Source organism: Stigmatopora nigra, chromosome 4 (genome assembly GCF_051989575.1).
Source record: "Stigmatopora nigra isolate UIUO_SnigA chromosome 4, RoL_Snig_1.1, whole genome shotgun sequence".
NCBI classification, from domain to species: Eukaryota; Metazoa; Chordata; class Actinopteri; order Syngnathiformes; family Syngnathidae; genus Stigmatopora; species Stigmatopora nigra.
The window spans coordinates 8999838-9022226 of NC_135511.1; the positions used below are offsets into that span (position 1 = coordinate 8999838).

Consider the following 22389-nt stretch of genomic DNA (forward strand, 5'->3'; position numbering starts at 1 on the left):
ACATATATATATGTTTATGTAAATAAATTGTATTTAATTCATAATATGAGTGCATTTAATATGAATGATAGGAGGAGAAATTCTCCGCCAGCCTCTCCCAGTGAAAATGGATTGCAGGTCTAGCGCCCTGGTGGCCACTGAAACCTGAGCATTCCCAGCCAGTACTCCCAGTTCGAACCTTGGATGTGATTGTCTGCTCACTTGTTCGCAGACCCTAGTGACCAGTCATCATCAGACGTGGCGAGTGCGCCGCCCAGGTGTGGGTGGTGTGTACACTGTCACTTAACTTGCCAGTGGAGCGTGTGTGCGCGCGCGCGTCTGGAAAGGGCGGAGGAGGAGGTGGACGTGGAGGAGGACCAGCGCGCACTAGGCATCCTCCTTTCATCCATCCATCCATCCATTCATCCATCCATCCATCAACTCATACTTCCATCCATCCAGGCAGGCAGGCAGAAAGAAGGTGGCCGCCGAGGCAAGCCTTCTCCCGGGGAAGTGTGTGTTGAACACGGCGGCAGCATGGCTTCGTCTCACGGCAGAAGTAGTGATCTGCGCTTCGCTGACTGGATGTCGAGCCTCCCGCAAAGCATGCACAACATCCCGCTTACCAACTTGGCCATCCCGGGTGAGTACATTCAGGTGCTGCTGGGAAATTTTCTCGCATTTTACCGTCGGTGCTTTCAAATGAATTTGAACGTAAATCGGAGGGCGTAGTCATAAATACATTATATTATTCATGTGGCACGTGAAGATCTAATCGGATGCAGATCAAATACCATAATTGACCTCTAAATGTCGTCAAATGGAACCATCAGAAATTGAAAAGGTGCATTTAGGCGTATGCACAAAAGACCTGTTGCACAACGTGAGAATTATATTTGAAAACTTGCATGCATTTTTACTCAGCTTCAAACTAGAATACATATATGAAGAGATATTGATGGGTAGGTGAGGGAAATTAATTTGGCAGAACAGAAATATTCACAGACGTGCAGAACAATTATTAAAAATATATATAAAGGGTAAATGCGTAGAAAAACAGGAATCCAAACATTATAACTTTATGGAAGATTAGAAACATAATGATGAGGTGCACATATTGAGTATATCTACTTCTCTCAAAAATGTCGAATGTTTGTTTCCAACCAATCAGCACACAGTTTTTTTCCCCCAACTCCAATTATGTTGGTAATTGCTTTTTACAAAGCTCCCATCTTTTATGAAGCACCTTATAACAAGTCAATTAATCATCCACGGCCATTACAGAAATCGTATTGATTAATCATTCTAATTTGTCCTACCATAGCCTATACATTTATTTTTACTAGATCCTCAAGTCTTGCATGCATGCGTTTTATATCCTTTTTTGCCATCTTGCTGCAAAATTATTGGATTCAGTGACGACTACAATTGCCCAGAGGAGAAAATATGTTTGTTAGCAGGTAACCTATTCACTGTTTTTCACACATTTAAATGTCACTCAGTGGTTGTCAGACCAAAGCTATATCCATATTTATTGCTTTGTCGCCACCTTGTGGGATTTTAGGTAAAAAAAAAAAGGTTTAAAAAATTCTAGGGATTCAATTACGCTTGTATTTTTACTAATTTGTGCAGGTCTAATACACTTGTATGCCCTCATGCCTGGTCAGCATGAGGTGAGTTTGTTATGTTATATATTTGTATTATACTTTTTAAGAGAGGTATGGTACTGGATGTGTAAACAGCTGAATTGAACTGAAGGCCTAGGTCCCAAATTACAACCCGCAAGCACTTAGACGCCAGACGCCACACACCAGCATTGACATGTCATAAGTCATGCTAGCAATTTGCTGAATCACACAGCTCAGTGTGACAGCTTACTTGAACGGCGCCGAGGTATTGAACAGCATGGGGGTATGCTCTGTCCCATTTAATTAGCTATTATTACTTGCACATTGCAACTGGGCTATGGTCGGGAGGCAAAACATACACTCTCCTATCCACCTCACCCTTTTGGATCCGTGTTCTGTATAAACAGTGTTGACAGCTTTTTCTTCCCCTTTTGCGTGCACAAATGACAGAGATTGTTTGTCAAGATTTCCTTATTGGGGGTGAATTTGATTTGAACAGCAAGTAGGTGCTGCTATAGATATTTGATTTCAAAATGTTACTACAGGGACATCTTATTGTGTCCAGCTTTTATTAAGGCAGGATCAATCGGGGACAGAAAGAAAAAAAACAGGCCTGTATCACCACCCACAGAAGCTCATTAAAGGCAAGGATGTTATATGGAGGAACTTAGAGCAGTGTTTGACCTCTATAGTATAAAAGATTCACTAAAATTGATGCATTTAAGTGACATTTCATTTCTAAGTGCAATACTATGATCTAATGCAGGTTTGGGCCCATTTCAGTTATTTAAAACAGTAATTTCAAGGCTTTAATGACACAATTCCGTGCCCAAAATACCAAACAGCCCCATGCCTGTGTAGGACAGCTGTGCGCGTATCGTTCTTTTTCTTAATTATTGGCAATTAGTAAGGAACATCACTAATCTATGGGTTTATTTTTCCCCTCATTCCCTTAGATGACAAGTCTTTAGGCTTCTGTCATCTATTAAATACATAACAATTTCCCTCTTGAATAGGAGATAAATACCATATGTAAAATGTTGTCGTTTTGCGTATTTGTCATCCCCGTGAAGTTTGTTTCTTTGTTAATTTTACCTAGTCCCAAGTCTGCTAGGTTTCTCTGTTATTTTTCATTAAGGTCTTTAGTTTTGTGCACCAGCATTGTATTTTGTTGTTTGGTTCCTGCTCTTCTGCTCTTCTGGGTCCCACTCGATGGAACTCCTTTGCCAGGAAGAACAGTTTAAAGATAAGGAAGCATAGACATCACTGTCATCATAAAAGCAAAGAGACTCTCATTCCGCGTAAAACGTGCAACTAGATTAAGATGGAGTGAATATCCCTACATATTTGTCATCAGTAGTGCACCCTAAAATCATTGTGGGTTTTACTCATTATAACTGCCTTGCACTCATGATAGTCTACTACACGATGGATGTGCATACACTGAAGACAAACAGAGGCAATAAAAGAGAATAAGCAGGAGTATTTTGAGTTTTTGCAGCAAGCACTGAGAGAGGAGGCTTAAATCCCCTGAGTGGATCTCTTGCATTGCTTCTTAATCCCCAAACAAGGTGGGCGATGCACCCATGATGCGGTTAACCATAGCACAGTGAATTTTGGGGCTTCAATTATATTCTTGGTATTTTTTTTTTGTTTAGGCCAGCTTGTAAACATTCCTGATCAAATTATGTACACAGATGTCTTGCAAGCTATAAGAAAATGATTTTGTATGGATTTCTACACAGGTGGCCTCCATCGCAGTACTGCTGGCTAATTGAATTTCCTTGCAGAAGGAAATTTGTCTTGATTGTAAAAGTCCAGTAAGTACACGGGTAGCATGTGTCTCTGTGTGGGGGAGTGGCTTGCCTATAAAGGACAGTTCAGCCAGGTAGCCTTGTGCACATTTCAGGCTATTTTTAGGCTGGGAGAGGGATAAAAGAGGAGACTGAAGGGAATGGATTTCCACATGCTAGAGTAGAGGAAGCTCCATTGGTGTGTTTCAGTGACAATATCTCAGCCTTTTGCCACACGATGCAATTTAAGTAAATGCATCACTTAGTCTACATTTGTAAAAGAACTAAAAACTTTGTGTTGTATTTTGTTCTCTTTTTACCTGATTCTCTTCTGATTTGTTCATTTTTTGTCTTCTCGTCAAATAACCTCCTCGTTTGCACCGCCTATCTCTTGATTTTCTCTCTTCATGCCCACACATCATCATTCCTGAATTCCCCCCCTTAATTCTACTGGTCTCCTTTCCTGATCATCCTATTTCCTATGTTTTTCTTAGATTATCACTTTATCTCATCCCATCACTGTCTCTCATCTCCAGGCATTTTCACAACTCATCTCTTTAAATCATCTGGTTGCAATTATTTTTGTGTCCTATCGCCTCCGGTTGTCATCCCCTCTACTCTTTTATTTCTCTAATCTGTACTTTGACTTTTTCAACCCCAAGTGTCAGTCCACATCATCATCTCATCTTCTCTTTATTGCTACCTCATCTTTTAATCTTCCAATCACCCATCATTGCTCATTTACACAATAATGTTTACTCCTTATTTCTCCTTCTCATGACCAAAACTCCTGCCTTGATTTTCTCTTCCAGGTTTATTCAAATTCCCTTATTCCCTTTCTTATCTTATTTAATCTCTCCATCTTCTCGTATCACATCACGTATCTCCTCTTGGACCTTATCTGGTTCTTTCCATCTGTTTATCATCTCCTTATTTCCACGCTCTTGTTCTCTTAATTTGTCAAAACCTGCCCTCACTTCCACCCTCAAATTCTCATTTTATGTCATCATCTCTTTAAAAAAAACATCCTCTCCCCATTTCCTCTTCTCAACTCTGCCATTCATCTCTTCTCCTGTATTGAATTTCACTCGGCATACAAGCATTACTCAGCAGCGTACATCTCTCTGCACTTGTGGATATTTTGGCAGTATAGTGGGGCCCTCCAAGCTTAAAGTTGTCTCCTTGAAATAGTGTGTGTTGTTTTGCATGAATATATAATGCACAGCCTTCACAACATACTCATGGAAGGCCATTCTTTATTTGAAATGCAGCTTTATGTCAAAGTGTTGTTGGTTGGGGAATCCATTACCATCTGTTAAGATGAGCAAAATGTGTTTTGTTACTGATTATTCAAGAGGAATAATATCCAAAACTCACTATTAGTTTTGAAAAAGGAAACATTGAAATACTATATCAAGTAAAAAGTGCTGAGCCTGTTTGTCGTGGGCAGGCTTAATTCAGATAAAAGAACACAATGGGCCTCTGTTCCCTGTACCCCAAATGGGGAAGCAAGATGCACCAAAGACACTCCATTATCTTATCAGAAGAATGCACACCTGGAAAAGCAATATCCCTTACACCCCATGAACAACGGGCACAAATTAATGGACTGCTGACCAATTAGTATATTTTTTTTACTATAAAGCAGATATAAAGTCCTTTATTTTTGTTGTAAAATTGACATTGAGCTCTATAATCCTGCATGCAATATAATCAAATGCACTTTATTTATGAATTTTGGTGCTATTTACTGATTATTTGTGTGGCAGAGAAATGGAAGCAAGTAGGCAAATGATGAGTAATTTTCCGTTGAATTGGCTAGGCATTTGATAAAGATGCATTTGGACTAGTGCAAATGTTGATGTGCAGTTTGTTTTTGTGTTACGTTTGCCATGGAAATGCGTACGCATAAAATGTGAATTTAAATCCTTTTGCCAGTAACTTTATGTCTAGCTTTTCAAGCTGGTCATCTGGAAGCAGAGCGTGACCCTGGCTGCAGGGCCCGCCTGCTCCAACTGTCAACTCTGCTTTGACTCCTCGTGTTGGATGTCTTCGAAAAGCTTATCATAGCACGAATTCTGGTCTATGGTTTCCCCTCTATATACTGTGTGTGTGTTGAGGGGCGTGTTGCTACTTTGTGAGATTGAACAGACTGTTGTTCTAAAACGGGAAAAAAAGGATGCACAATCAATGTATCACAGAAATGAGAACAAGCAGGCAAATGATAAAACAATTTGTCTGGTTTATGTGTCCCAATATGACCTCCTGTGTACATATACACACCGCAGGTCATATAAGAGCACAAACCTTTGAGATCAACTGCAAGTGTATGAAGATCAGAAATTCAGACTGAATCTTTTCATTGAGGCCCACGTAGCCTCTCCTAAGGCCGAATATAGCGGTGCATTTATTTGATGGAGATGCTGTGGTATGACCTTAAGAAAGTTATTCACCCCTAGGATTCTTGCAGAAATGGCGGAAACAGTTTTATATATAAAAAGAACCATCTAAATTTGAATTCCATGGCAGTCATGCTGAAACTGTCACAATGTTAAGAAAGATCCTTTCATAGTGGAGTTTTTGTTTTTGTCTGATCTAAAGAAAATTTAATTTCAATACAACCAGTTCACAATTGACTAATTTGCTTGTTGTTTTGTATTGCACCTTACCTTAATTTGATATTCAATTTTTTAAATACTGTTTTGGGGTTTTTTTTTTGGCCAGTGTTCCAGCTAAAGATTAAATATGTGCAATTACTTCATAAACACTTGATTTTAGACAGCCATAAGACATTGAAACTCAGCAGTACCACATTAAAGCTGTTCCAGCATTTGTAGTCATTCAGATTAAATATTCTGACTGTTCAAACAACCAAACTGCGCAGATGTCTTGTCGCATTTTCTGGCTGGAAGAAGCCTAAACATAACCAAATAAAACCTTCCATGTCATTTGTGCAAGGGAGAGTGAATAAGAAAATATACTAGTTCAGATCACAAGGAGAAGCAGGTTCTACAGCCCAACCAAGCATTTCATACACATGTGAATCAGTTACTGTAAAAGTGGGTTGAATACACTCTTGACATTCTTGTCATTTTCTCCAAAAGACCCTTTACAATCACTATATTTATTTTGAACACAATCTAGCAATATGTATGGAAGTCATTCATTTTCTATGACTTTGTTTCGAGGTAACTTTATACGACAAAATATTCCTCCTGAAGGTTGTGTTTGTTTTTGCATGTGTCACCTTCAGGTTCCCACGACTCCTTCAGCTTTTACATTGACGAAGCGTCTCCTGTGGGCCCCGAGCAGCCAGAGACCGTCCAAAACTTTGTTTCTGTTTTTGGCACTGTGGCCAAGAAGCTCATGCGGAAGTGGTTAGCCACACAGACGATGAACTTCAATAGCCAGCTGGAGGCCGGTGTCCGCTTCTTCGATCTGCGCATCTCCACGAAGCCCCGAGACCCTGACAATGAGCTTTTTTTTGCCCATGGTCTGTTTAGTGCAACGGTCAGTACACTTTAAAAACTGCATTTCTGTCTTTATACCCAAATGTCCACGCTATCTATTGTCTGTCTCTCCGTCTGTCTCGGAGGTAGATGTATTGATTGAACAGTCTTGGTAGTTGACTGTACTTTAATATAGAAGTAAGTAGTATTCCATTTCCATGGTTTTCAATTAATTTCCAATTAAATGTTAGATTGCATTTTCATGAAATTTGCCATAGATAAAGCATGACAATGACGAAACTCGAGGACATAATGGAAGTGGATTGCTTTAAAATATGAGCTTTGCTGATTAAAATGATGATTAGACATTGCCCTAGTTTTATAATAATCCCTTGCACATGTGTTTTGTGCAGGTGAGAGAAGGTTTGGAGCAGATCAGCAGCTTCCTGTCGTCACATGCGAGAGAAGTAGTTTTCCTGGACTTCAACCATTTCTATGGAGTTCAAAACCTGCACCACGAAAAGCTGGTTACCATGTTGAAAGATGTTTTTGGAGAAAAGCTTTGCCCAGTTGTCTTTGCTCAGGAGGTATGCCTGTAAGAAGAAAAGCAGTCACATTACTGGCAGTATATAGTATTTATCATGAACTATTCATATACCCCTCAACCCCTGTTTATCATAACACTTATCGGAATGAATTCTGCCAAATACAAGAGCTGAGAAATCTCTAAGTTAATCAAACAATGAGTATAATATTGAGGTTAAATTTTGCACTGGTTTAAAACTGCTCATTCTTCTGCCCCTGTGTCCTTTAGGTGAGTCTGCAGTATCTCTGGGAGAAGGAATATCAGGTGCTGGTCTTTTACCACCACCCCATGGCTCTGGAAGTCCCCTTCCTGTGGCCAGGCCAGATGATGCCTGCCCCATGGGCTAATACCACCGACCCAGAGAAGTTGGTTCAGTTCCTCCAGGCTTCTGTCACTGACCGCAGGTTAGCGGTCAGATTCTCAGCACTTTTTTGGACACACATGAATTATTTTGTTACTGAGATCAGATCACTGCCATTTGCTTTCCAATTGACTTCAACCCTTCTGTTATAATCTGAACAATATTGGTCAGTTTCTATGGTTGAAAAATGGAGCAAATAAATACATTATTAAAATACTACTGATCAGATACAGTATATGGCATTGGTGTGAGTTTACAGTTGCTAAAATCCCTGCTGCTCATCGTGCTGTAAATGTGTACTTTACATAAGGTTTCTGTGAGTAATTTTTGTGTGCAACTTCTGTTCACTTGTTAACCATTATGTGACCTGTTGTGGCAGTAATGGTATAAACTTCAAATTGGACTGGTTCTTTTCTCCAGGAGGAAGGGGACTTTCTTTGTCTCACAGGTGGTCCTCACACCAAAGGCCAGCACAGTGATGAAGGGAGTGGCCAGTGGGCTCCGAGAGACGATTACAGAAAGGTGAGGATTTGTCGACATAGTCAGAAAGGATTATTATTATTTATAGATATGTTGAATTTTGGATGTTTATTGTAGGATTGGGCTGATAGCAGCAGTTTTGAAGAATGTCGGGACACTTTCGATGATAGGGAGGTGTAAATAACTGTTGGCATAAATAAGGGAGATAAGAGAAAGGAGGCAAGCAAAGACAATTTGTGAGGGGAGATGATGCAGTTGACAAGGGTACTGCATGGCTTGCTAGATGAGCTCTAACTGCTCAGAACATATGAGTATGGAAAGAGTTGGTGAAGTAAAGTTGACCGAGGGGCTGAGTTTAACATTCTGCCAAGTGCTCTATTGAAATGAAAAATAGCATAATGGAATTTCTGAGGGAATTTCCATATATGTGACCAGACAGGGAGTATCAAGGTTGGCTCATATGGTTAGTAAAGCAAGTATAGTACGTATAGGTATAGAAAACAATGATGTGGCCTACATACATTGTTATTGAAAATGATAATCCTGGCCAGGATATATTTTCTGTGTGCTAATGTGTAGTATTTTGTTGATGGAGAAAATAGAACCCCCCACCCCTTTGTCCGTCAGCTCTTGGATGTGTCTTTGTCCTCCTGGATTAATTATGTTTCCTAGTCTCTCTCCATTATTCTCCTGTAATCAATAATTGTCCTTTGGATGCATTACGTAGGGCTTTGCCAGGAATGATGCAGTGGATTCGGTCGCAGAGGCCTGGCGAGAGTGGCATCAACATCATCACCGCTGACTTTGTGGAGCTGGGCGAATTTATCAGCGCTGTCATTACCCTCAACTACCACGTGGATGATGAAGACGACGACGACGCTACCTGAGAGCCTACGAGCGTGACCTCCCCCTTCGGCTACCAGGGGTTTTTGGTCTTTGCTTCACCTCTTTGCTACTTGCCGTTTGTTTCAGTGGAGACGTGCAACTCCTTTCGCTTTATTTAGGGCTATAGTGAAATGGTGAATGAGCCACGATGAGGTTGAGAGAAGAAACTTGGCGATGGGTGAGTTACAAATGCACAAATGACAGTATCGGCCTACTAATTTGGGGAGGATTACGAGCTGTTAAATCAATTGCTTACATCATACAAAGCTAAGGTTGTTGTTGTTTTTTTTAAATCAATGTTTATCTAAAAGCATTACTGCTAATCATACTGTTAAAAGATTCCGGATTGTCAGTGGATATGTTGAAATTTCAGCTGGGCAACCATAACCATAACATTACAATTTAATTTGGATTTTTGTACTTTTCATATTTTCAATTATTTCTATTTTTATGTTTTTCTTTTTGAATGGATTTAAAAAAAATATTTAATGTTATTTTTTATGTTTTTTTTGGTTCATTTTTATTGTTTTTAATTTTTAAATCTCTAACATCTTCTATTAAACAACTAAAGTTTACTTTTCCAAATGTTTCTTGCCCCTACTACACAATCAACTTTTTTTCCACAACCCATCTCATACCATTAACAGAAAGGTGAGGCTTGCGAGGGGCAATGAAACAATAAAATAACTCTTATTTAAAATTCCATTTTTTCTTAATTTTTTAAAATCTATTTTGGTATGATGTGGGGAAATCACCAAACTAAAAAAAAATACTACTTTCTTCAAGATTTGTGTGAAAAGGGAAATAAGACTATATTGTGTTTAAAATAAATAAGGTGTTGCTGTGATGATCTGTGAAGAAATCACAAGCCCCGACTGAATTTATAGTGGGTGCTGAGTCGTGATGTACAAAAATATTGCTCACAAGAGTCTATCCAGTGTCTGTTTAAGCTTTCAACCACCCCTTGTGTGTCTGTATTGACTATACTCTGGTGCAGCATCCATGAGTCACCATGACTGTTTTGTCTTTCTGCTGACACACAACTTTAGAGGTGACTTTTACTTCTATTCAATATTTATTTTTCTTTGCAGGACTGCTTCAATATGTTTAAATAGCGGTGCAACATTGATGTCTTTATTGGTGTCTTTGAATGTCTCCAGGTCTCTGAAGTTCACATTCTGTCATCATTTATTCAAAGAATCTGCAAGTTGGAATAGCCAATCAGTGATAAATTCATTGACAGAAATATGAGATGCTGTATAGGCAAAAAAAAAAAAAACATTTACCTTTCGCATACATGGGACTTTTATTTGTATTCAGAGCGAGAGGTGTTTTATTTAATGAAATTCAATGTTTTAGATGAGTGTCAAATGTAGGTTAAGTGGTATTTTATGTTTGGTATGTGATAATGCATGAGTGGATATCTAATTCTGTGTTTGATTGTTTTTTTTTTTTGTGTGCGTGTATATTTCCCTCTCACGGTAAATGTTATTTTTGGCTTATATTATAACTTACACCAAAGAGTGGAAGTAGACTCAAAAGAGAATAAAAGCACTTTCTGAGAATGTATCCAGCGAGGATCGGTGTATCATTCCCCTTTGTCCAACCATTCCACTAAACTATTTGGGACTGTTGAATGTGTTTTTAAAGTCAAAACTGTCATGTGGGTGAGATGAAAAGTCCTGTTTGTTTGTTTGCTTTTATGTCTTCTAATCAACGTAGCTGCAAAAGACAATATTGCCAAGAAATTTACCTCTCTGTTATGATTCTTTTTTTAATACAAATTTGATAGTGGTGTGCATAAGTGACAAACTATTAAAGAATCATTTTGATGCATATGCTCTGTGCATCTGTTTTATAATTTCCATTTTGAAACTTGCATGACTGTAATAACAAAACTCTTGTTTGTTTGTCTGTTTTCTCCCAATTGCAATCAAAAAGACTGGAACGGCACTAATGACTTGAGACTTGAAAAGGACGTGCAAATTGTGATGTGAGGTCATTATTGTCTTCCCTGGTCAAAGCTGTTGTCATTGCTTTTATGCTCCGGTGTATAAGAAAAAAAAATAATACAATGATCCAAAAAGGAGTGTGTTGCTGTTGTAAAACTGAAATCTTTGTTCTGAGAGTTGCAACTAATTAAAAGTCAATTATACAAAACTATCTTGGCTTGACCTGCGTCTGTCTTAGGAAATTAATTAACAGATGTCACTTCTTATGTGGTCTTTGCGGGGCTACCTACTGCCTATGGCCGCAAAGTTGTTAGTGCAATTTAATATATGAACCTTCAGTTGGATATGAAGGATATTGATAAAATGATTAAACAGCTTTTCACGTTGTACCTGTCTGTGTTTGAGACCTCATCACAATAGTCATACTCAACCCAGATTCTCTAAAATTTGAGCATGGAACAAGCACTTGGACACCACTTGGACTTTAAGCTTTTTTGCCTACGTGCTCTGGAGCATCCTAAAAAATATAAGGGGAGGGGTGAAATCATCCTAGTTACCACGGTGATGAGAAAAGAAGTGGGCGAGCGATGGCATACAGGGTGACCTTGCACAGACTGTGTTGTATAATTCATGTAATTCACTGTCATTCACTTTGTAATTTACCACGTGAAGTGGGAACAGACCTGGTATGAAACTGGATTGCCTGAATGCTGAGAGCACGTTGGTCAAGAATATCATGAAAAATCCTTCTTTTCTGAAGATCGAGTATTTATAGTATTAGATAACATGAGTAAAATAACTATCATTTTTTTAGACTGGAGTAGCAGAATAACATTACTATAACCGTTGTTGTAATATTGATTCATGCAATTTCCGTACTGCTTATCCTCACAAAGGTCATGAGTAGTTGTAATATTATTAATAAATGTATTAATAAGAAATGTTTATAATTAGACATTTCTTCTATCTAACATAACACTTTCTGAGCCAAAGTCACAGTACTTTAAAAAAAGGCAATTTGTTGAGAAATTACAGTGACAATATTATGAAAGACTCAGTGATGCATACAGATTGACTTTGTTTCATTGATTAAAAACAGTAAATGTTATGCTTTGTTATTACTAAGTTTGAAGTGTGAGGACGCCTATTGTCTCTTGCGCATCTCATTATAAGGATGAAGCACACTAACAGTACCCTGCGGTACACATTTATGAGCAGGAGGCGCCATAAAACTTCTACCAGCGCTGTCAAAAGCACTCTGGGTAGACATTTAATCACTAAATGGGCGGGAGTGTACTCATTGCTGTGCACACAGGAGACATAAGGATAATGTTCTGGTTTTCTTTGTCCACTTGCCTATGATGACAACATACGTACACTGATTTTTTTTAGTCTGATCCTTGTATTCTGACTAAAACAGAAAACTGACAATTAAGTTTGGCCATTTAATGAATTAATACAGTCAGCTGTTCCAATTTTGTCCACTCTAATACCCTTCGTCAGCCGTGCATTTAGTGCAGAAAGGTCAGGGACTGCTGCATTTTATTGTTAATATGTAGTACAAAGACTTTTTGGAGACAGATGGCGGTCAAAAGAGGACATGTGACTATGGTGTAGCAGCACTAATGAAGGCCATGGTCTGCTGGCCAGAGCAAACTGTTATTGTTGCCTGAGGGACAGGATAACCGTGAAGGAGGCATTTAGTCTGGCTGGTGATTTCATTGACATGGAAAATGACCCATTCATTATGTGCCTCTAATCTTTGCACTACATACAAGTAGTCGCCAAAATTGTGAACAAGTAGTCGTCAATACACCTAAACCACCTTCAATTGTGATTCAATACAATAGCGGTGTCAAAAGATACTGAGGCTTAGTATTTATTCAAAAGTATTGCAGTCCATCACCTTTATGGCATTTGTCATTTACTATTCATGTCCCAACATATGGAAAAAAAAGTCATATCTAGCGAACTCCATTCCCACCTCACCTTTAATAACCCTTTCAATACGTTTTCTGCTCCTGTCACGAGTGCTGAAAGGACCCTCTTCAAATTCACAAATAACATTCTCTGATTCTAAATCCCTCTCTATCCTCATGTTCCTGGGACTGACTGCGACCTTTGACACCATCTCACACACATACTGTTCCAAAGACTTTACCTTAAATGGCTGCCCTCATTTCATTTAACCCTCAAATCATAACAATCAGAACCCGCTATTTGATTCAGGCTACCATCAATTCTCTCTTCTATCTTTGCCATAACCTTTAAAAAAAAATACACATTTATATAAATTGCTTGGCCTTCTATATCTCTCCTGTAAGCCAAATTCCATACTCCCACCTCTCTGTGTCATTCTGAAATTAAATCCATGACATTCCGTCACCTAAACAACCATTAAGCACAACATTTTTCCTCACCCTGTCTGCTTGTCATCTTTCTTCCATCTTATCACATCCGTAGCATCATTTGAGATGATATTTTCATCTCTGGGCCACCTGATGGTGTTGTGTTTCACTCATCTGACTTCGGTGTGGGCTCAATTCCCGCCAATGGCGGTATGATTGTGTGTGTGAACGGTCGTATGGCTCTCTGTGTGCCTTCCGGCTGACTGGCGACCAGTCTGGGGTGTTGTCTGCCTTTCAGCCGCCGTCAGATGGGATAGGCTCCAGCAAACCAAGCAACCCAGTCCAAATGGTTCTTTTACTCTCTGGCATGGAGGACACAACATTCACAACTTCCAAAATCAATTTAAAATGTAGACTCGTCAGACTATGGAACACATTTTCAATTTGCAGGAGTCCATTTTTGAAAAGCCAGAGAAGCCGGCGGCGCTTCTGGCTGTTGTTGATGAAAGCTTTTTTGTTTTTGTGTAGTTCTGTTTTAAGTCGCATTTATGGATGTAGCAGCGAGCTGTATTAAGTGACATTGTTTTTCTTTAGTGTTTCTGAGCTCATCCTTTACACATTGAGTTAACTTTTTGTTGCAGTTCCTCCAGAGGTATTGAAACGTATTGCCCTTTGTTTATGGTTTCCATTAATATTGCAGCATCGTGCTTGTTTGGAGTAAACAATATTTAGGAAATATTTAAATATGATAATGGTGATATACGTTACAAATGCACACAATGATAATATAGTACATATTATATAATATTATATAATATCAGTTCACTATAGTTATCCAACAGGACGAGATTGTTCCTACCATCTTCTCTCATATAGGACCACTTTTCAATGGGATTTCTGCCATATTAAAATAAACACTCCATGCCATTTGAAAGCCTGTTCCCTATTGATTTGTCATATGACTTGGACCTGCTGAATCTGTTGCTTGCACAGATTTGTTTATTTACGGAAAGAGAATCATCTGTCGCTGTCACAAGCTAATATGCCCTGTGGCTCGGTAGCACACACTTCCAAACTGACAGCATGTAATGGCTTGGAATTGCATGAGGTCATCCATGAGTTTGACAACAACATCCGGATGGAATGTGTTTATAAAGGAAATAACATTCATTCATTCATTTTCCTAATCACTTATCCTCACAAGGGTTGCGGGGGGTGCTGGCGCCTATCCCAAAACAAACAACCTGAAACAGTGGCCAGCCAATCGCAGGGCATGAGGAGACGGATAACCATTAATGCTCACTCTCATACCTAGGAGCAATTTGGAATGTTCAAACAGCCTACCATACATGTTTTGGTATGTAGGAGGAAACCGTAGTACCTGAAGAAAACCCATGCAAACCCGGGGAGAACATGCAAACTCCACTTTTCTGTATATCCCAATGAATGTATTAACTGGCCAACTGCGTTGATGGAAAAACACTGTAATATAAACAACCACTAAGGGAGCATTTGGCAGGTCAATTGTTGTCAGTGTGTGCAAACTCCATCTGAAGAGGTGCATGAGAAATAATAACAATGATTCAGTAGCAGACAGCGCATGCACGTGGCCACAATACAACACTACATCAGGCTGCACTTTTTTTGTCAGATATGGGGAAACATGGTGACCTTGATGATAATATGTGTCCACCTTTGCTCTTGATTTCAGAGCATATTGGGGAGTATTGTTGTAAGGACCAAGCAGAGTGCCTAAATGACACAAAGGGTGTGTAGTGGTGGGGGGCATACATATGGCAATTTGTCCTATATAAGTTTCAAGTACTATCTTATATCTTTCAAGCAAGTACTATGGATTATCAAGCCTTTTGAATTGAGACACCCCCTAATTCTCATCAGATTGATTCCAGTTATCACTTGAGTTAAGAAAATCTTTAGTTAAGTCTTGCATTCTTGCTTTTAATCACAATATGAAATGCCTATGCAGAGCAGAGTGTTAATAAATATATTTCCCCTGCTAATAACATCAAACCTTGGAGTATTTGTATATTTAAATGTGCACAAACATGTACATGTGTAAATGTATTTACTATTTACTGTAAGTTGTTGGTCAACAACTAACACTTCCAAGCTCAACAAATGTGTACATATAATAGAATATTTATGTTTTCAGGTTTCTGATCACCATGTCATCATGATTAAGACCCAATAACTTTCCTAAAAAATGTCCACAACTCCAAAAAAACTTATAAAAATAATCATGTTAAATTGTTCTGTCAATGAAGCTGGGAAAGAAGATAATGTTGGAAAAAGTAATCAAGCCGCCCAAAAGATTATCCGAACAAAAAGAACAAAAGAATGATAAAAGATTGAAATATCACTGTGGGTCAACACAATAATCAAGGAAAAAATTCATTTCTATAACAAAAGTTTTATTAACAATGTAAAGGATCTACATCATCCTCATGTATTGACTGTCCCTCCAAGGGTCTCTAAACTCTATCAAGCATCTTCCACATGGTGGTGCCATGCTGAGTAACAACCAATAACAGGCCTACTTATTTTCAGAGCACTGGAACAGGAAGTGTACAGAATACAAGATGCATGTGTGTGTGAGGGGGGGGTGCATGTGCAATTTATACATATATATATATCCCGCTTTGATTTTTTAAGTTTAAGATACAGTTATATCTTTCATGGAAGACTAAAATAAGAAGAGGTATGAAGGAGAAACAATAAACTTCTAGACTGGACTACACAATTAGTAAATTACTTTCTGACTTCCTAAACATTTGTACATGTTTCATTGATTAAACATGTTCTTTTGTTTTTGTTTTTTTTAGACATTTACATCACTAACCCTTCGGTTATATTGTTAGTGAATTTGACCCATTTCAATATGAAAAAATAAATAGAATGGTACCTTAATTGATGAGTTTAAAAGTGATTTTTTTTACTGTATCCTTCCATGCATTGCGACTCTGTTTTTTGCCCCCTTTTTTTATTACAGGCAGGCTGAAGGCCCGTGAAGGCATCACTCACGTTGTTTTGGCTGTTGTTGATGTATGCACTATCATTTTGAACTATTTCACCTTTATTTTGGGACAAATAACAATGTCACTTTATAGGTATATTCTAGGGATGTATATACACAAATTCTCAGAGCACGATTTATGATGTATTATTTTGTATCAAGGCTTATGAATTCATTGTTAAAATTTTTCCAGTAGATGGTATAGACACAGCACTGGTATTGCATGTAGGTTAAGAGTTAGCAAATAGAGAACAGCCTTCAGCCTATAGTAGCACATAAGTATCTACTTGTTCATTTGAGTGGCAGGACATCGGAGGCTCGCTTATAGGAAACAAAAACAGGGCTACATTTGTATTTTTCAGTTTTTCTTCAATCCAATATTGGTACTTTTTTAAAAATGTTATTTTACGTTTGATATTGAAACATGCACTGGCTCACATTGACCATTAACACAAATTGAAAACCATATTTTCAAAATGTGTTTGTTTTGCACGTGTGCATATTTTCTTTGTCTTTTACATGACATTACATCATTACTATTGAGCCAAAACTATTGGGTAATTCTATAAGTTATTCTCGGTAGTAGTACAAAAAGATACAAAATAAATAAATAAATAACAATGGGCAGCCTTGCTCTATTTTGGTCTGTTTGTCTGTAAATGGCAGTATTTTGGGTGGTGAAGGACAGGACAGGACAATGTGAAGTTTCTTGACATTGTTGTTGTTGTTTTTGTTGTTGTTGTTGATAGCTCAGCTGGTTACCAGGCAACAGAGGCCAAAGAATCGCCTCTTTCTCTCTCTGACCAGTGGGTAGGGAGACAGGTTCAGCAAACTGCTGTCGTCTACAAGCAACGAAAATGGAATCAACATATAGCACATTTTATTCATTTATATTTATTTTTGTTCTACTTGTACAGCACTGTACTGAACTCTAAGAACTTAGTATTAGGTCTCAACACACCTTGGTTCTTCAGTGGTAAAGGCATTGTCTCCCTGAGTTTAGTAAGAAGGTTCTTCATTTCTCTCATGTCCCTACAACAAATAAGATCAAGGGTCCATTTTATGTAGATTGTGGAAAGTTAACTGTAAGTAAGTCATGTGTGATACCATTCCACAAATCTGGTATGTTAGAAGTGCAATCAGTGGATTGCAGTTTGGTGCTTCTTGTTTCATCACAACCCCCGTTGGTTAAAGTGTCTGTAGAACAAAAAGCTACCCGCAGTGGCCCACCAGGACTGCTTTGCCAAACCCTGAATTCTAACCCTAACAACAAAGTTGATCGCGGGAGGTTGGCTCATTGAAATGTAGATCTTGGAGCAAAGGAGTGTATTACTAAAATTGCTTTCTACAAATATTACAGGATTTTTTTCTCACATAATCTATTCTTATTATCAATGTTACAATAGTTGTACTGTTTACATAAATAATTGCTTCCAAAATGGTCTTGTTGCTAAAGTACATATAAAATAACAATACAATGCAAGACCAATGTTTAGTGATAAGTCATAAAGAAATATCCATGCACACTTTCTGGTGATCACAGCAAAATTATCCCAAAAGATTGAGAGAGGAATTTCAGCATGAACTTACTTTTCAATGTCTTCTATATCCGTGGCTACCTGCCAGTTGAGTGCAGGGCCATCAGTGGGCGACGAGGAGGTGTCCTCAAGGATGGGGACGTCCGAACTCTCCTCAAGCTTCCTGTCTGATGAGGGGAGGCTAAAGGGCTCTTTGCCTGGTGCCACAGAAAAAGCCAGATGCATGTCAACAATACGTTTCTGAGAAATCTTAGTGGAAAAAATACACAAAGAGTAATTTACTGCGAAATTGACAAAAGGCTTGCAGCATTCTATTCTATGCATCAGTGGTGGCAATGTAAAAATGTACAGTTCTGACACAAAGATGGTGGATATTATGACAAGAAAAATTGTGTTGCAGTTTGGATTGCAAGATAGAAAATTCATTATTATAGAATGAAAGTTTTTTTAACATTTGAAAGTGAGTTTGTCAGCATTGGTGATGGATAGTTCTCGTATAAGTATCACTCATTTTTCAATTTGCTTCAGTTGAAACATTAATGGTTGTTCTCAAAGTGTATGCAGAGTAAGTGCCTCTGGGTATGTTTACCTTTCCTGTGGAGCTGCAAAGAACTCAGCAAGCAGCAGGACTTGAGCATCTCGGTGATGTACATTTCCAGACAGCACTGCAGTTGGATGAAAAGCCTGCAGATCTCCGGGTGAATCTCGCCATCCTCCGGCCTAACAGAGACATCAATTATTAGCCTACTTCAAGGGCAAATACATTGTGGAAAGTTGCTAATTTAATGTATGGTTAAAAATAAATGAATTTCTGGAGTGCCTGGCGTGTGAAACGGAGCAAACAATTAAATCTTTATTCAACTGCCTTTTCTGAAAATGCGTCAGTAAACACTGCCATCTGCACTTCTGCACTGTTACGTAAAAGTGGACTAATTTGCATAATCATTTGTGTTTGGTGATGTGTCCACGCGACATACACACAAACTGCTTTCCCCACAGGTCAGTTGGACAAAAGTGTGTGGAAACACGGCAAAAGTAAACTAATTGAATTGATTTTTAAATTAAAAAAAACACATCAATATTACTTGAGTCAGACATAAAACATGACAATAAGCAGTAGAGTTACGCCTTCACTTTTGCTTGATGAAATGATTATCTGTCTTTGAGTTTGCTTAGCTTTCAGAGGACGAGTAATGAAATGCGATGACATAAAAAGCCCATCAAGTGTGATTTATCTACCCAGCGCTCCCTCATCACTGACTTTTATGACACTCTACAGCAGCTTTGCACATGCTTCAATCTATAGCAGGTGATGGCTAAATGAGCTCTGAATCACCCAATGGAGAGTGAAAGTACTAAGTGGACATTTCAAACACACAACTTAATATATTCATGGATGTCGCATTCAAAAATGTGTTAGTATTTTTGCAGCAACTTTTTACAATAAATATGGGTAATTGCTTTTAATGCCTGTAAGAAGAGACTGATAAGATTTGGAAAAATGATCGCATTTCAATTCCTACTAACATACTTTTTTTACCCTTACTTTCCACTTTGTGAACTTTAACAAACTTTTATTTCATTTAACCAAAGTTAATACGTATCTAAAAATAAATAAATACATTTGATCTTTTTTTACATGGTTCTGATCCATTAATTCACATTGGATTTGGGAGATCTTTAGTATATATAGTGTATTCTTGTTACTCTCGAGTGCAGATACCTAAAACCACAATACATTTACACTTTATTAAACCATTATATGGAAACATTTTATCTTATTTTTAAGTGTTATTGTCGGTGTAAGTGACCCCAGTGATGGCTCAATGGTCCGAGTGCCCTGCTGTTATTGTGGAAACATGGCTTCAATTCCCACTTGTGGGTTACGTGAGGAAAGGCATCTGGCGTGAAAACTGTGTGTCAAATGTATCATGCAAATTGACTGTTTTGCTCTGGCAACCCCTGAGGGGAAAAGCTGAAAAGGATAGATGGGTGGACTGTTGTGTAAGCAAGTGGTTATTTTATATTATATAAAATAGGGAAGACCAATGAGAAAAATGTTGCAAAAAATAATCCTACAGATTACTTTTTATTAATTGTTGAAATGTCCAGTTTCGGAAATCACAAAGAAAATGCTGGCACACAGCTTTAAATATTAGTGGTTTTATGTCAAGGTGTATGTATGACATTCTAGTGCTAGTTTCTTTAAAAAAAAAGTTTGTTTTAGGAGATGGGAGGAGGTTATTTGCCTGCTTAAATCTTACCCTGCTATTAAAGAGAGACTGTGGTGTGCGGCCCTGGCCATCTCGCAGCCTTTGCTCCGTGTCTTCAACATATCCGCCCGCAAGTTAGGACAGTCGGCAGTGATCTCACCAATAGAAATGACCAGTTCGCGGTAAAGAGCTACCAGCGTGTTGAACTCTTGCACGATCTGCATTGCAATCACATAGAAAATATCAGAGTAAAAAGCATGCATATTCAGTCGAATAACAGCTTTTTTTAACCTGCCTGGATTATTAAAATAATGCTCAGGCGTTTAAGTCCAAATGCATTATTGTATACCAGCTTAAAGTATCTGATATAGTTTACACGTGACTTTTTTTGTACCTGTAAAAGAAACCATCAAATAGCATAAGGTCCAGTACAATAATGTTATTTTTTTCTTAAATCTTGCTTAGCTCTTGTATTAGATATTAGATTAGTTGGTGTGCATATATTTTTCATTGAACAAAGTACAATTCAAACTATTGATTCCAGAACAAATTGAATTGGGCACATGCACATCATTTATTTTTATTTTTAAAAAGCACATAACTAAACAATAATAAAAATCTTATCCTAAAATTGCCCTGGCAATCAATTTAAGGTATCCACCTGCTTACTGTCCATATTTGGCAGGGATTGGCACCAGCACCCCGAGACATATGGCAATAAGCGGTGCATAAAATGAAAGAATTATTATAAAATAATGTTAAACAAAGAGGTAAATTGAACAAAAGCAACAAGTGCCTTTCAAAAAGAACCAAAGTCCATATAGATGATTTTACCTTATCAAAATACTTAGATTACAAACATTGGATTAATAACATACGATGCATGTAGACTTTGCAGCACCTTGCAGCACCCCCCACGACCCCCCCCCCCCATTAAAAAGAGAAAAAAACTGCGAGACTGCCATGCAGCATCTGCAGAACGTTCATTGTACGCAGCCATCACTTGACATTAACATGTTTCATGTATGCCATGTGTATCACATCAACATCATTGAACATCTCATAAACAAGACGAAAAGAATATATATTTCTTTTCCTTCAAAATCATCCACTACAGCTCGTTTTGCTATAAATGGGTATTACTATGACATGTCGATTCTGTTCTGCATCTACATTTTGGTCATACATGAGCGTGTAGGATGCACAAAATAGGATCCGCGCATGCACCCACCGGTGCTCGGGATTGACGCGCTTCCGCCACCTACCATCCTGCAATCGGCCACAGCTCGCTGGGCTCTGCGGCTACTCTCCGTGCTCTCCCGGCGCTGTGGGTCTCTGTAAAGAGGCTTGCCGATCTGGAAGATGTTCCCGGCCGTTCTGGGGCGGTTTTTGCGCCCATTCGACGCCGAACTCATGCATACACAGGCACTAATCAACCCGTCCTGATAGGGAACGAGCTCTCCTGCGTGCCGCTCCCCAAGCCCGGCTCACTCTCTTCCTCCTTCCCCCGCCCCCCCAAAGTCTCCACCGTCCTTCCTCCTTCTTGTGGACTCTTGACCTGCTTGATGGTCGTGGGGCGAAGGTCCGATCACACCCAAAGCCTCACCTTCCGATTGTGAGGCTAGTCGAGGATGGTGGATGAGGGCTGGGAGGCGGAATACGCTCGCCTCTTGTCCGCATCAAGTCACCTTCACACCCGTAGCTTGCAGCTCGCTCGCTTCGTCTCCTCCTCGTGCATCATCCCGTACACCACGTCCATTTCTTGTGCTTTGCACCGAACACCACGGTCAAAAGAAGGCAAAGGCAGCAAGATACGCATCTGCTGCCTCTAAGCTGCAGAGAAGCTGCAAACGTCACCAGTCCACAATTTGTTTGGATGTATTTTTTGGGAGCTCGCAGTGTGATGTGAAAAACTCCGCATTCATTCACAAATCTACCCCTCCCCTCCACGCTTCACGCTGGTTCTACCTGCCGTAACCTTGGAGGAACATTGTGTGGAAAGCATTACAGCCCCCTGATTATGAGGTAACATAGATAACATAGTATACGTAATATACATAAATGTATTTACATATACATACTTATACATACGTATACATTCATAATTTCAGAATCATACTTTTTGTGTAAAATGCTTTTGCTT

At 38.8% G+C, this 22389-nt stretch overlaps 2 protein-coding genes across 2 annotated transcripts; one reads left to right on the forward strand and one right to left on the reverse strand.

Annotated features, from left to right (window-relative positions):
* Positions 1-305: 305 nt before the first annotated feature.
* Positions 306-9633, forward strand: LOC144196098 (PI-PLC X domain-containing protein 3). Its single transcript, XM_077716090.1, has 6 exons — positions 306-622; positions 6654-6910; positions 7263-7436; positions 7664-7839; positions 8217-8318; positions 9004-9633. Exons 1-6 carry the CDS (start codon positions 517-519, stop codon positions 9161-9163), a joined length of 975 nt encoding a protein of 324 aa, XP_077572216.1. The 5' UTR covers positions 306-516; the 3' UTR covers positions 9164-9633.
* A 7571-nt stretch (positions 9634-17204) lies between these two features.
* Positions 17205-22192, reverse strand: LOC144195659 (regulator of G-protein signaling 7-binding protein A-like). Its single transcript, XM_077715450.1, has 6 exons — positions 21512-22192; positions 20298-20464; positions 18623-18753; positions 18086-18230; positions 17457-17527; positions 17205-17337 (listed from the first exon to the last, which is right to left on the reverse strand). The coding sequence occupies exons 1-6, from the start codon at positions 21659-21661 to the stop codon at positions 17246-17248; spliced, it is 756 nt and encodes a 251-aa protein (XP_077571576.1). The 5' UTR covers positions 21662-22192; the 3' UTR covers positions 17205-17245.
* Positions 22193-22389: the final 197 nt, after the last annotated feature.